The sequence below is a fragment of the Podarcis bocagei genome (genome assembly GCF_964188305.1).
Source record: "Podarcis bocagei genome assembly, chromosome: 11".
Classification (NCBI taxonomy): domain Eukaryota; kingdom Metazoa; phylum Chordata; class Lepidosauria; order Squamata; family Lacertidae; genus Podarcis; species Podarcis bocagei.
The window spans coordinates 23,162,078-23,177,254 of record NC_138136.1 but is presented as its reverse complement, the minus strand read 5'-3'; the positions used below and the strand labels follow the sequence as shown (position 1 = coordinate 23,177,254).

Genomic DNA, 15,177 nt, shown 5'->3' with positions numbered 1-15,177 from the left:
CACATTGCATAAGTTCAAAGCCTGTTAGCATACTCCATAAGAAACTGTTGACATTTTTATCGTTCTCCTCTGGCTAGGCTATTGTATATAGCCTGGAGAAGAGGAGGTTAAGGGGTGATATGATAGCCATGTTCAAATATATAAAAGGATGTCACATAGAGGAGGGAGAAAGGTTGTTTTCTGCTGCTCCAGAGAAGCGGACACGGAGCAATGGATCCAAACTACAAGAAAGAAGATTCCACCTAAACATTAGGAAGAACTTCCTGACAGTAAGAGCTGTTCGACAGTGGAATTTGCTGCCAAGGAGTGTGGTGGAGTCTCCTACTTTGGAGGTCTTTAAGCAGAGGCTTGACAACCATATGTCAGGAGTGCTCTGATGGTGTTTCCTGCTTGGCAGGGGGTTGGACTCGATGGCCCTTGTGGTCTCTTCCAACTCTATGATTCTATGATTCTATATTATACCACTACTTATTTTTCGTGTGAGGCTATACAGTAAAAAAGGCTGAACTAAAAGAAAAAAATACCTTCTCCAATTTGAGAGCTGCTTCTTGTTTCTTTTCCTTTCTAAAAATATACAAAGCCAGAACTAATGGAATCATAGTACTAGCAGTTTCTGCAGCAAACAAGGGAGAGAAAACTTTATTCCAAATGTAATTATTCTGTCTTGGCACCCATGCCACAGGTTTAGGAAGAGGTGAATGCCCCCAGGTAGGTCTAGGAATACCCCCGGTCTGAATCCCTGGAGAGACTCTGTTGATCAGTGTAGACAATACTGAGCCACATGGACTAATGGGTGGTAGAAGGCAGCTTTTCTATGTTTGCTGAGCTCCTCTTCCAGTTTGTCACCTAATGATGGTAGCCACCATTATGTTCAAGCAGCCCTTGCCTTCCTATCAAGAGTTGCTACAAGCCCTAGAACATTTTGACATCATAGCAGTTGAAACAGTGTTTGGGGAATCTTCCCCTTTTTACATACGCATGCAGAGGTCCCCATTTGTCTCAGTACCGTGTTCTCCATCACCGCTTCTGCTGCCTCATACTTCCATCACTTGTTTTCTAGCCCCCTCCTGCTTCTCACACCTCTCTCCCTTTTGTCCTCATATCAATGACATTGGACCTTCACTCCAGCCTTTTTCTCCCAGTTCCAACTTCCACATCTCTGTGTTTCCTCAACCCTCCTCATATCTTCCGTGTCATCACTGCAGTTTAGCCAACCTCTGGAAGGAAACTTGCAGACTCACAGGCAAGTGCCTTAAACTAAAGCCTTTCATCTTATGTGTGCTCATATCTGTGCTCATATATTCCACACTATTTGGAGTCTCAGTAGTTGAACTGAGCTGAAATAGTTTTTTTGGGTGTTTTATTGGGCAGAGGTGCTAGATTTTGGTCAGATCCCCATGAACTTTGAGCTTGCAAGCAATGTGGAAGCCAAGTGTTCTATCAAGTGTTCTGATAAAAGTGCTTTAATGTAGTATGAAATGGGTATACAGAATTGTTCAATTATGCCTAAAAGGTGCCTAGTGTTACATAACACCCAGAACAAGGTGGCTTCCCAGCAATCCTGCAGAAGAGAGGATTATAATTGTCGTGTGCCTTCAGACATTGAGGGGTCAGTGACAGTTTCTGCTGGAGGGTTTTATGTAAAATATTTCCCAAGAGAAACAGATGGGAAATATTTTACACAGAAACGTGCTGGAGTTACCATAAAATTTCCTTCCTTCCTTCCTTCCTTCCTTCCTTTCTCTCTCTCTCTCTCTCTCTCTCTCTCTCTCTCTCTCTCTCTCTCATTAGAAATAGATCAGCATCACCAGTTCAGTCATGAGATAGCTACCTGTCTTGGTGGTGCCAATATTGGGCCAACCCAGGTACACCATTCTTTGCCTATTAGTCCAGGTTAAGCATACCCAACTCCCTCAACCATTGCTCATAAGGCTTGGTTTCCATATCCTTGATCATCTTGCTCACCCTCTGTCTTCTCACAAGACAGAGAAACCAGTAAGAGAACACTTCAGTCTCCCAGGACAATCTATACAAGATCTCAAAGTAGCTGTGTTATTACAAAAGAATTTCAGAAATAGACTGGAAAGAGAAGTTGCTGAATTGCAACTTATTACCAAACTTAAAACCATGGAGAAACCTGGTCTGAATAAAGACATTGGATTCTTATCTCATTATACATGATAAAGCTATTTTAAGCCATCTTACCCCTTGCTTTTTCCTCTAAGACCAATTGCAGTCATTAAAAGTCGTCAACAGGTTTACCACACCTATCAGCCAATCACCCATTCCCACCACCCTTCTGAGTAATATCCCTCCCCACCCTCTCACTATATATAAGGGTCTGGTGACTTCTATTTCAGTGTATCTGAAGAAGTGTGCATGCACACGAAAGCTCATGCCAATAACAAACTTAGTTGGTCTCTAAGGTGCTACTGGAAGGAATTTTTTTATTTTGTTTTGATTACGGCAGACCAACATGGCTACCTACCTGTAACTATATTCTCAGAGTATTAGACTCGGACGACTCAGCTTCTCAACAGTGTTGCTATTTGACTCATGGTAGTGATAGCACTTTGCAATAGTTTTCACCAAGTAAGGCTGCCCATTGTGCAGTTGTACTTCTTTGGGTGCATGAAAGTGAAAGAGAATATAGTGATAAGACCCGCTTCCCCTTTCTGGGTTCATGTAAACATTGCAAATTACTTGCTTCAGCAGCCTTAGCTAGAGTCTGTACCTGCAGTCTTCTCAAGATCCAGACACATTAGTTAAAATATACCCTTGTGTAGACAAACTACGCTTGGGTTGCTTAGAGCTACTTAAGTCATTTTTGAACCTCTTCAGGCTCATGATACTGTTGAACTTGGATACTGCCTTTTCTCCTATCATTCCTCCCTTCTGTCTGCAGCAGATTGCCTCCAGACCCAGCTGCTTTGGAAAATGTCATTATGTTAATAGCAATGGCTTTGAGGTTTTCAATACACAAATGATGAGGGTAGAAGAAGTTACTGCTTTACCAGATTTCTATAACACCGCTGTTGGATTCCATGTTAGTGGCATTCTTTATATTTTGGACAAGTGAGGAAAGAAGCAGCAGGGAGTATTAAGTATTTGGTGAGGAGAGAGAAAATTCCCCAGCAGCCTTTATTCTCTGTGCATTCTTGCTCGGATACCTGTGGTGGAAATTGATTAGTGCCTATCCAGCCCTCTAGATATCGAAGCTAATGGTCTAATATTTCTCTGTCTCACCCACATGCACGCTGAATTCAGGCTCTCTTCTGTGAAGCAATAAGAGGATAACTTGGTTTACCATTTCAGTTATGAGGTGCAAAAATAACAAAAAACGAAAAAACCAAACACCTTGGGTATCACAGGCTAACTGCTGGACTGTTGTCCTCGTGAGCTAAGTTAATATCGCAGCTAAGTGGAGTTGCTGACAGAGATTTAGAGTTTAAAATGACTTTCTCCCAAGAGAAAGATCTCAGTGTTGTTGGTTTTTTAAAAATAATAATAATTCATTAAGAGTAAATACAGTAATCCAGGGGCTGATTCAATTCCCTATTCCTGTCTTGAGTCATAGTTCACAGAGCAAAATGGAGAGAGATGTTCCATTGGGTGTCATTTCCCTGCAAGTGATGCCAGAGCCTACAAGCCTATTAAGGGAATACAGGGGCACTAAAATATAGATGTTATTGCTCTGACAGACAAATGGTACTGGCTGTTGCATGCATCGACTCACTCGTTTTTCTTAGAAAGGAGGTTGCCGTATGAGTTGGCACCGAAAATATCATTTGAAAATGTTTTTGCAATGTTCTGTAGCTCTGCAATAATAAGGCACTAAAATGCCACATTTCTCAGGCCTGCTTTAGCTAACTAAGCAATACTTATTATGTGAAGGACAAAAATACCCTCACACAAAGACAAAGGACACGAATGGCAACACAAATAATCTCCCCACCCCCTCAGGTATGTAGCCGAGTCACAATTTCAGCACTTGGAGACTAGAGAGCAGTAGAATTTCATATTCCTGTCTGGAAAGAAATGTATGATCCTGCTGAGAGAGATTTTCTTTGTGCTTTGTCAAAGAAAACTACTGGTCAGGCAGTACATGGGAAGAGGACTCTGGAGCATTTTTAGCACATTATTTGTTTCAAATACACAGTTATCTGTTCTAGCTAGGCAGAGTAAAATTCCATGAATCATTGTACCATTTGTCAGAATGTTGAAAAGACACACTTAACCCATCAAGCAGAATGAAACGTGGGAAGTGTTCTCAGGAAAATGGAAAGCTTAGTTGGAACAATATTAAGATGTTCTTCTGTTCAGAAAGTGTTGATTATGGAATACTTAGGAGTAGCTATCACGTGTTTTATAGAAAACTGGCTTGTTCCAATCAATGGGATATAGCTTTTAGAACAATGCTCATTTGATTTTCTACAGTTTTATTCAGAAGCAATCCTGTCTTTAAGGACAGGCAGTTATAATCTATGGATGGTAGCTTTGCCCCATTGGCTGCTTAGATCTTGTATTTCTTATGATATGATATCTGATTTATTCCTTAATGTTGTCACTTACTGTGGGTTTGCCATGTACCTGGGATTTCAAAAGAATGGGAATACAGCACACTTGACTCTTGGATAGGTCAATGCTGTGTGTGATAACTGCATAAAATGAGATGTGACTCTCGTTGCAATTTATTATGCTGCTATATCATAGTTTACATGCAAAATAGGGACTTTTATTAAGATTAGGCTCCAAAGACTGCACGCAATTTTGTATTCTAAATACTCAGATTTTTAGGCAACTACGTTTTATCTCCATAACTTAGTGCTTTTCAAATTCTCTGCTTTTTGAAATCACTTTCTCCATTGACTTGCCTGCTGAAGAAGCCTCTGAATGTCATGCACTTCTGGGTCTTGTGCACACCCAGTTTATGCAGGATGCACACCAGGTCTTTTAGGTCTTCCATTGACCCACATCAACCAGGAACATTGCTAAGATCACATCCAACACTCCCCCTTGAACTGGAAGATGAGTAGTGTTCATCCTGTCTTTTAGGGAAAACTCATCTGCCATTAGTGATATTTTCATTGAGAGACCCCTGAAAAGCTTCCAAGGAGCCTTAGAAAAATGATTTGAAAACGCTCATTTTGTCATTCATATACATTGCAGTACAAGAATCACAATGATAAGCGCCAATACATGGAGTTGGAAGTAATCAGTGTTTTTGTCATGTTCTCCCCACACCTGAGCTTTGGTTGTGAGCTTTCACACCTTTACTGAGATTGCATCGTAGAACATCCTTTTTCCCAATTAAAAAATGTGTCCTCTTTCCTAGAGTCATCCTCCATACGGCTTCTTAGACGATAGCTCAGTGAGACCTTCAGTACCTTGGGGTTAAACCAAAGCTGGTTGACATTTTTCAGTACAAGTTAAAGATTTTACACACAAACCGGGAGGTTTGGTATATTTGTTTTAGCATCTAGGCTATATGACCAAAACAACATACAGTAAATTCCAAAACATGGTAATATTAGGAGTTAGTGCAAAGCTAGGCTTCTGTATGGTCACTGTGAGAACAGGTTACTGGACTAGATGGGCCTTTGGCCTGATCCAGCAGGGCTTTTCGTATGCTTGTGACTTTCAGCAAGACAACACCATTTGTTGTTGTTTAGTCGTTTAGTTGTGTCCGACTCTTCGTGACCCCATGGACCAGAGCACGCCAGGCACTCCTGTCTTCCACTGCCTCCCGCAGTTGGGTTGGGTCAAACTCATGTTTGTAGCTTCGAGAACACTGTCCAACCATCTCATCCTCTGTCGTCCCCTTTTCTCCTTGTACCCTCCATCTTTCCCAACATCAGGGTCTTTTCCAGGGAGTCTTCTCTTCTCATGAGGTGGCCAAAGTATTGGAGCCTCAGCTTCAGGATCTGTCCTTCCAGTGAGCACTCAGGGCTGATTTCCTTCAGAATGGAGAGGTTTGATCTTCTTGCAGTCCATGGGACTCTCAAGAGTCTCCTCCAGCACCATAATTCAAAAGCATCAATTCTTCGGCGATCAGCCTTCTTTATCGACAACACCATTAGTCCACGGAACACAACAACCACACATACCTAACAGATTTAAACCTAATTCCCAGTCATTTCCCCCCTGCAACTCAACATGTTTGACCAAGCCAGTCATTTTTTTAAAACTCCAAAATGCATTCAAAGTACTGGCATATAGAGATTATCCTACTTTTTTTACTCCTGTTTTCTTTTGCAAAATCGTTAAACAGATTCCATTCATATTTTCTACTTAACATTGCCTTAAATTACTTTATGCTTTTCTTCCTCTGGACAGACAGCTGTGTTCCCTAAAAATCTGTAAAATTCAAAATGCTCTACTGTGTGTGTTCTTTAACAGTGATTTTGTGAGTTTTGAAGACCTTTTGTTGCATTCCCTTATGTTTGTGCAAACAGAATTTTGCCAAATGGCAAATTTATATTAAGGCTAACTTTGGAGCAGATATTCGATCAATACTAGAGGAATAATACATGCCATTTGGAGGAAAGGAATTTTTTCATCACGTCTAAACTTGATTGTTTTGGGTATGATGTGGCATATACTTAGCTTTCTATAATTAGCTGGGAAATTATACTTAAATAACATTGCAATACAACATGCTTTTCAGTGTTATGTAACTTTAAAAATTGATTTCCACCCCCCTTTGTTGAAGGTAAATGTAAAAATGATTATCAACACGGAGGGCATTCTAAATTGCTTTGTAGGCTCTTTCCCTCCAGAAAACTAGAAACACTGCCATCCATGACTTGATCATGGATGGAGGATTTGACCTGGCATGTGTAACAGAGACTTGGTTGGATGAAGCAGATGGGCCTGTCCTTGCCGCTGCTTGTCCACCAGGTTTCTCTTACGCACAGCAACCCAGGTCACGTGGGCGGGGAGGGGGGGTTGCAGTGATTTTTAGGAAGTCATTAGTTTGCACCAGGCGTCCTATTGGGAAGACCCAGTTTTCTGAGTGCATGTTCTGGAAGTTGGGCAATAGGGGCAGTACAGGATTCCTTTTGGTGTACCGACCTCCCCGCTGCACCAAGGATTCCCTGCCCGAGCTGCTTCAGGTCGTGGCGGATGTTCTCCTGGAGACACCTAGCCTGGTCGTCCTAGGGGATTTTAACATCCATGCCGACACGACCTTACAAGGGGCCGCTCGGGACTTCGTGGAAAGCATGGCCTCCATGGGGCTGTCCCTGAATAAGTCTGGCCCAACCCATAGCCGTGGACATGCCTTGGACCTGGTGTTTACCTCTATGGATGTTGGTGATCTGACACTAAGTAAAAGCGAAATGAAAGAAGTGCCATGGTCAGATCACTTCCTGGTGCAACTGGACTTCTCTGCGACCCATCCCCTCTGCAGGGAGGTGGGACCAATTCGGATGGTCCGCCCCCGCCACTTAATGGATCCAAATGGTTTCCAGAGAGTGGTAGGGGATGCTTTATCCCATGTTGATGGCCTTTCAGCCGATTCCCTGGTGGCCCGCTGGAATGTGGAGTTAACCAGGGCTATTGACTGTTTGGCTCCGAAGCGCCCTCTCCGATTGCATGGAGCCCGGACAGCCCCGTGGTTTTCCACGGATCTGAGGGCAATGAAACAATCGTTGAGACGGCTAGAGCGCCGGTGGCGGATAACTCATTCCGAATCTGACCGGACACAGGTTAGAGCTCAACGTCGAGCCTACCAAGTGGCGATAGCGACGGCGAAGAAGAATTTCTTCACCGCCTCTATTGCATCTGCAGAAAACAGCAGCAGGAGACTTTTTCAGGTGGTTCACAATTTAGCGGAACCACCTGCAACATCGGGGCCCAGTACGGGCCACATGTTCTCCTGCAATGATTTTGCAAAGTTTTTTGCAGATAAAATCGCCCAGATTCGGGAAGAAGTAGACTCCACCGTGGGAGCAGGGCCGGGGCGGGAGAGTGCTAGAGTTCTGTCTAGTCAAGTTGAGTGGGATCAATTTCAATCTGTTACCTCCGAGGATGTGGACAGGCTGCTTGGACGAGTGAAACCAACCACCTGTCTCCTGGATCCTTGCCCATCCTGGCTTATAAAAGCTAGCCGGGAAGGACTGGGCGATGGGCTTCGTGGGGTGGTGAATGCTTCCCTCCGTGAGGGAGCCTTCCCAGACCCGCTGAAAGAGGCGGTTATTAAACCGCTTCTTAAAAAACCATCTTTAGATGCGGCCACGATGGCCAACTATCGCCCAGTCTCAAATATTCCATTCCTGGGCAAGGTGATTGAGCGAGTGGTTGCTGAACAACTCCAGGCACGCCTGGAAGAAGCGGACCATTTGGATCCCTTCCAGTCGGGATTCAGGCCTCATCATGGGACTGAAACTGCCTTGGTCGCACTGGTTGATGATCTCCGGCGGGCTAGGGACAAAGGTGAGAGCTGTTTCCTAGTTCTGCTGGATCTCTCAGCGGCGTTTGATACCATCGACCATAGCATCCTTCTGGACCGTCTTGAGGGGCTGGGAGCTGGGGGCACTGTTATACAGTGGTTCCGCTCCTTCCTCCTGGGCCGTGTTCAGAAAGTGGTGGTGGGGGATGAGTGTTCAGACCCTTGGGCCCTCACTTGTGGGGTGCCTCAGGGTTCTGTCCTCTCCCCCATGCTTTTTAACATCTATATGAAGCCGCTGGGAGAGATCATCAGGAGGTTTGGGCTGGGTGTTCATCAGTATGCGGATGACACCCAGCTCTACCTCTCTTTTAAATCAGAACCAGTGAAGGCGGTGAAGGTCCTGTGTGAGTGTCTGGAGGCGGTTGGAGGATGGATGGCGGCTAACAGATTGAGGTTGAATCCTGACAAGACAGAAGTACTGTTTTTGGGGGACAGGAGGCGGGCAGGTGTGGAGGATTCCCTGGTCCTGAATGGGGTAACTGTGCCCCTGAAGGACCAGGTGCGCAGCCTGGGAGTCATTTTGGACTCACAGCTGTCCATGGAGGCACAGGTCAAATCTGTGTCCAGGGCAGCTGTTTACCAGCTCCATCTGGTACGTAGGCTGAGACCCTATCTGCCTGCGGACTGTCTCGCCAGAGTGGTGCATGCTCTGGTTATCTCCCGCTTGGACTACTGCAATGCGCTCTACGTGGGGCTACCTTTGAAGGTGACGCGGAAACTACAACTAATCCAGAATGCGGCAGCTAGACTGGTGACTGGGAGCGGCCGCCGAGACCATATAACACCGGTCTTGAAAGACCTGCATTGGCTCCCAGTACGTTTCCGAGCACAATTCAAAGTGTTGGTGCTGACCTTTAAAGCCCTAAACGGCCTCGGTCCAGTATACCTGAAGGAGCGTCTCCACCCCCATCAGTCTGCCCGGACGCTGAGGTCCAGCGCCGAGGGCCTTCTGGCGGTTCCCTCACTGCGAGAAGCAAAGCTACAGGGAACCAGGCAGAGGGCCTTCTCGGTAGTGGCGCCCGCCCTGTGGAACGCCCTTCCAGCAGATGTCAAAGCGATAAACAACTATCTGACATTCAGGAGACATCTTAAGGCAGCCCTGTTCAGGGAAGTTTTTAACGTGTGACATTTTACTGTATTTTTGGTTTTTATGGAAGCCGCCCAGAGTGGCTGGGGAGGCCCAGCCAGATGGGCGGGGTATAAATAATAAATTATTATTATTATTATTATTACTTTGAATGAGTGAAACTCCTTAATAGAAGGTTCTGCTCATAAAGTAAGAGAATTCTTAGTAATTTCAATAGTGCTGAAAAAGCAGTATTCGCTGTAATCGATATATTCATTAGGCACAGCTTAACAATACAGTTTAATCTTGCTCTGCTTAGGAGTTCTCACTTGGTAAAGGTTACTCAACACTTACATTGGAAGCAAACGATAGCCTGTCTGTTTTCTTTAGTTTAACTGATACCTTCAGTAAATGTTGAGTTTTGAGAAACGATAGCATTTGTATTTGTTAGCAGACCTTAAAGGCTAGAATTAGTTTTTAAAATGAGAAGTTTTAACACTATATTTTTTAGATTGCTGCCTGAGAGATGGAGCATGTTTACTCACTTCTTTAAAGAGAATCAGGCATATCCCTAGAAGGGCCAGTAGGCATAGTTCATGTAATATGCATACTCTCAGTTCTAACTAAAGGTTTTTGTAGTGGGGAGAAGGATGTCAGGGTTAATTCCTTTGACTCTTTTGCACATATAATCTACTGTCATATTCCAATCCAATGCCAGATCCCACAGAGAAAGAGGCAAAGCTGGTTAGAAGTTGTGGGACCACAGATAGCTCCAAGTGAGCAATTTGCTCCAGCAAAGGTTGAGAAGAGGAATGAACCTTTTTAAGCTACTGCTCTCGGTCTACCTCTAAGGCTCCACCTGTTTGGGACAAGGTTTAGATTTTTGACGAGTCACCAAGGCACCATATCATTACATGTGTAAGACCCATTGGTGACAGTTAAGGGCAGAGCCGGGCCGGCTTGGAGGTCAGGGTGAGGCCTCCACAATAGTTCTCCTGCGGGTACCCCTTCCCTTTCACCTCTGCCAGTGGTGGAGAAGCACCGCCAGCGGCAGTGCTGATTTTGGGTAAGATCACGCTGATTTTGAGCGAGACCTTGCCTGAAAATCAAGTGAGATTCCACGGAGCAAGTGAGATCTAGAATACTTTCCTTGCATCCAGAGATCCCCTGTGCAAACAGAAATAAAACCTCTCATGCAGGGATGCCCCCCTTTTCTTTTTGTTGAATCCCTTTCCTTCTGCATTCCTCCTCACATGCAAACACATTATGTTGCCAACAGACCGCCAAGCATTGGAAACAGATTTTTCAGGGGCCTGCTGTGGGAAGGGGGAGGCAACACAGCCCTTTCCGTGAATAGAGCTCTGTGCATGGGAGATAGGATGCAAGCCATTGAATCCAGTTTGCAATAGATGTTATTAGTTTCTTGTTATCAAGTTACTTAGCCGTATTTCAGAAACAATATAGATTGTTATTCTGTATAAATGGGCTATTTCAAATCCTTACTGCTTGCTGTTATATTGTAAATGGTATCTTCACAACATGTATTCCAAATAAATGTAACATGATGGCAATATGAAGGCTTGTTTTTCAAAAGGAGGCAAAGAAATTTGCACAGCTAGAGATATGAACTGAAAGAGCTGGAGTGAAATCCTCTTAGCATAGCTTTGAAGTATTTATGTGGTCTGTGCCTTATGAAGATGAATTACTGGGATTTTTCTACAAATGCTATAAATGTGTGAATTTACCAGTGGAATAATCCCTTGTTTGTTAAAGGGTTGGCAATTAAGTGTTAATTCACATCCTAGACATGAACATTATAAGGGTCTAAAAGGAATTGGCACTATGTCTTATACTTGGCACTTTAGTCATGTAAATTACCTGTTTACATCCATAAATAATGCCACATCATGACTGAATAGAATAACATTTTGCATATCCTAATATAAATGAAATCATGTTTTAAGGTAATAAAGTAAACATAGAAGGAACCCTGATAAACTATTTCTTTACTTTTTTAGATTGCCCCCTATATCAACGCTTAAGAATAAAACATTTTCTGTGCATCCTATAAAACAGTATTTTCTTGAGGCATTTATGCTGCAAAGTGAAGGATGGCCTGAAATGAAATAGTGAAGCATCTACAATGTGATGCAATAAGGCTACATATGATAAGGGAGAAAATTCTGCTCCATTAATTTAATAAATTCAACCTAGAAAATTATCTCGTCTGCTTTCCTGATTTCCCTGCCCCACCAGCACCTCCATGCTCCTCTTTCTGATACAGGTCCTCTGCCTTTTGGTTATAACGCCAGACAAAGAGCATTATTGGGCTGGTAGCTGTGTTACCGTGGTAGATTTCTATACAGTCTTTCTCATCAGTGATTCTCCACTGTTGGTTCACCTGGACCCAGAAACAGTTGCAATTGGTCAGGAAGCTGCTGTTCATGCCACAATAAGAATACATTTGATGGCTTCTGTTTTTGCTTATACTACCATGCCTGAATCCAGGAGCTCAGGCAAGTTGTAGATCTGTTATTTCACTTGCAAATAAAATGACCATAGTAACTGATTCTTTGCACTGTTCCTTTAGGCCAGTGGTTCCCAATTAACTAAGTACTGCAGACTCTCTGTTTTTCTAAAGTCAAGCCATGGACCCCCTACTTTTCATATCTCTATGGTAGTTTTTGTTATGTGAATGATGCCATGGACCCCCTGGGTGGGTTATGTGGACCTCCTGGGGTCCATGAACCACCAGTTGAGAGCCCCACTGCTTTAGGGTGATAAGAGCCCAAGGGAAGAAGTACTGACTTCATGGGCACGCACAGCTCACTGTCTCTCTAACAACAGCAGTAAGTTGATCTTATGGCACAGTGACATGGAGAGCCATTCATGTCCAGCTGGTGTTGGCCATCTGTACATGTGGATTTCCTCCTAGTCTGGTATTAGTACATTCCTAGGAGCAGTTAATTCTGCATTAAGGAAAGTATTTCCTTCCCTCCTGTATCAGAAAATGTGGCAGAAATGTGGTTTCTTTATTATGAATTACTGACAAAAATATTTTTTGTAATGCTAAATTCTTTATCAGCTGTTATAAAGTTCACACATTAAGAATTTTCCCCTTACGCTGGCATTTTTTTAGAAGTCTCCAGCTGATAGTGCTTTCCATACAAGCAGCAGAGTTTGCAATGTTGACAGTGGGGGGGGGGGAGCGCCAAATGTGTGTAAACAGTTTGCTGTGCTGTTTTGGTGCAAATCAGTGTCTTCAGCTGTGTTCATAAATGTAAAAGAAAACTTGATTTTTATGTGCTTGTTGAACCCTGTGTTCCTGTGAAATAGTTTAAAAAGAGGATTCTCAGCTAATGTTACAGTGGCTCTTCTCCCCACTCCCCTTTTCAGTTAAATTATATTGTTTTGAGTGTAACTTAAAAGAAGACTATGCAGGTAAAGGTAAAGGACCCCTGGACAGTTAAGTCCAGTCAAAGGTGACTATGGGGTTGCGACGCTCATCTCGCTTTCAGGCCGAGGAAGCCGGCATTTGTCCACAGGCAGTTTTCTGTGTGGCCAGCATGACTAAACCGCTACTGGCACACAGAGGACCATGACAAGTGCCAGAGCGCACGGAAACGCTGTTCACCTTCCCGTCACAGCGGTACCTATTTATCTACTTGCACTGGTGTGCTTTCAAACTGCTAGGTTGGCAAGAACTGGGACAGAGCAACGGGAGCTCACCCCATCACGGGGATTCAAACCACTGACCTTCCGATCAGCAAGCCCAAGAGGCTCAGTGGTTTAAACCAGGCTTCCTCAACCTTGGGCCTCCAGAAGTTTTTGGCCTACAACTCCCATGAATCCCTAGCAAGCAGGACCAGTGGCCAGGAATGATGGGGACTGTAGTCTCAAAACATCTGGAGGCCCAAGGTTGAGGAAGTAGGTTTAAACCACAGCTCCACCCACGTCTTTTCCCTTTACCTATGCAGATAGTTTAGCTGGCCACATGCATGATTTTCCTAGGCTGAGGGTGCAGAAATTGCACAGAGCAAGTGACCCCTGGGACAAGTTGCAACCATGGGGAGCAATTTTTGTTAGGCTTTCCACTCCTGCTGCAGTTTTTTCAGGCAACAGAAATCTACGAGAGATGCACAGCAATCAACATTGTACTCAGTATTATAAAGAGGGGCACAACTTACTTATTTATTACTTGTCTTTAAGGCACCATGCCACACTTAACAAAACCCAATTGGTGTATGTTCAGAAGTGCTTGTGTTTCCCTGACTTCTGGGAATTGTTTAGAAATCTCAAGCAGTTCCTTATGTATTAAAGGGTTAACTAAGCACCCCTATGTTTTTGGCGGTTCTCATTTTTATATGTAATCTGCCTTGAGTCCCATCAGGGAAACAGGTGAGGTATAAATAAATATATAACAGCAGCGACATAGGAAGCTGCCATACTGAGTCAGGCAATTGGTCCATGTAGCTCAATGTTGTCTACACTGGCCAACAGTGCTTCTCCAGGGTTTAATTCATTCATGACATTCCCAGTCCATCCTGAAATTCCCAGGGATTGAATATGGGGCCATAAAATGAAATGACTGACTGTAGCACTTACTAAACAGAAATCCTAAAGTAGCCAGTTCAGCACATATTAGAACATCATTTTCAGGCTAAGCCTGTGTTCAGTTAGTAGAAGACAGAATTACTCTGGGCTATCAAGCCAGAGACGAGGTATTACCAAAATATTGATGTATCTCTGTTGGGTGCTAGCAAGAGGGTATGAAGAGGAGAGGAGTTGGAACCAGCCAGTCAGGTGAGAATGCTTCCCACCCCACACTCCTGGACATCTGAGAGACATACACAGGGGAACTGTTGGCCTATTAAGATGGGGTGTGTGTGTGAATCACATCACCCTTCCCTTGATTCTCTGCTGGATGGAAAGAGACATCACTTTCTCTGCTCAGAAGAGAAAATACAACACAGTGGTGACATGTCATCTTGCTTAGGAGATTATGGCTGTGAAGGCTTTTCAGATGGAAATATGGAGTTCAGGAGGAGTGGGGTCTGCCTGTTTGTTACGGTATATGTACATTTTTCCAAACAGACGTATTTTAGCTAGATTTTGGTTTTAACTTCATTTAATTGGTAAGGAAGTGGAGTATAAATATTTTAAATAAATGAAATGCCTTGCTTCCTTGCCATTAAAGTAAAATCTCTTTTCGTCTCTTTTAAAGCAAGAACATACCAGTTGTTTTGAGATCCCTGATGACTTAGGAGGTTTCATAACAAGACTTCTCGTCCCTGACTTGTGTTCACACTTCGTTGAAATTTATCCTCTTTTAGCTTGACACTGTTTGCAGGAATAGTGTTCAGTTTTAATTAAAACACTTGACTCCACTTTAAACCATAATATTCAACCCCTCTAGTGCTTTGCCCACCTTTCCCTCGAAATGTAATTTTCTACGGTTGTCTGTTCTGGGGATTTGGCTCTGTGTTTCTACTTTGCAGCTGATTTTATTTTTAATGTCTGTTTTTTTATTGAAACAAGACACTTGTTTTAAAGCAAGCTATGTGTTTTGGGGAAAACATCTCTCTTGATAAGTCATAGTTCGTTAGAAACTAATCTTAACCTATGGTTTCCTAAAGGGATTGGGGAAAAGTTGAACATA

General features: G+C 43.5%; 1 protein-coding gene across 4 annotated transcripts in view; it reads left to right on the top strand.

The window, feature by feature from the left end:
• FER (FER tyrosine kinase) overlaps window positions 1-15,177 on the top strand; it is a 168,106-nt gene that overhangs the window by 107,769 nt on the left and 45,160 nt on the right. Inside the window, exon 17 of one of the 4 annotated variants that reach the window (XR_014013104.1) lies at window positions 1,129-1,243. The exons of 2 other annotated variants lie outside the window; for them this stretch is intronic. Coding sequence is in view for 1 of the 2 variants with exons in the window: in XM_081213664.1 (XP_081069790.1) it covers window positions 11,537-11,589 (53 nt within the window). In the remaining variant the exon portion in view is untranslated. Of the gene's footprint in view, window positions 1-1,128; window positions 1,244-11,536; window positions 11,611-15,177 lie in introns of those variants that run through there. One more of the 4 variants, XM_081213664.1, reaches the window with a different exon arrangement.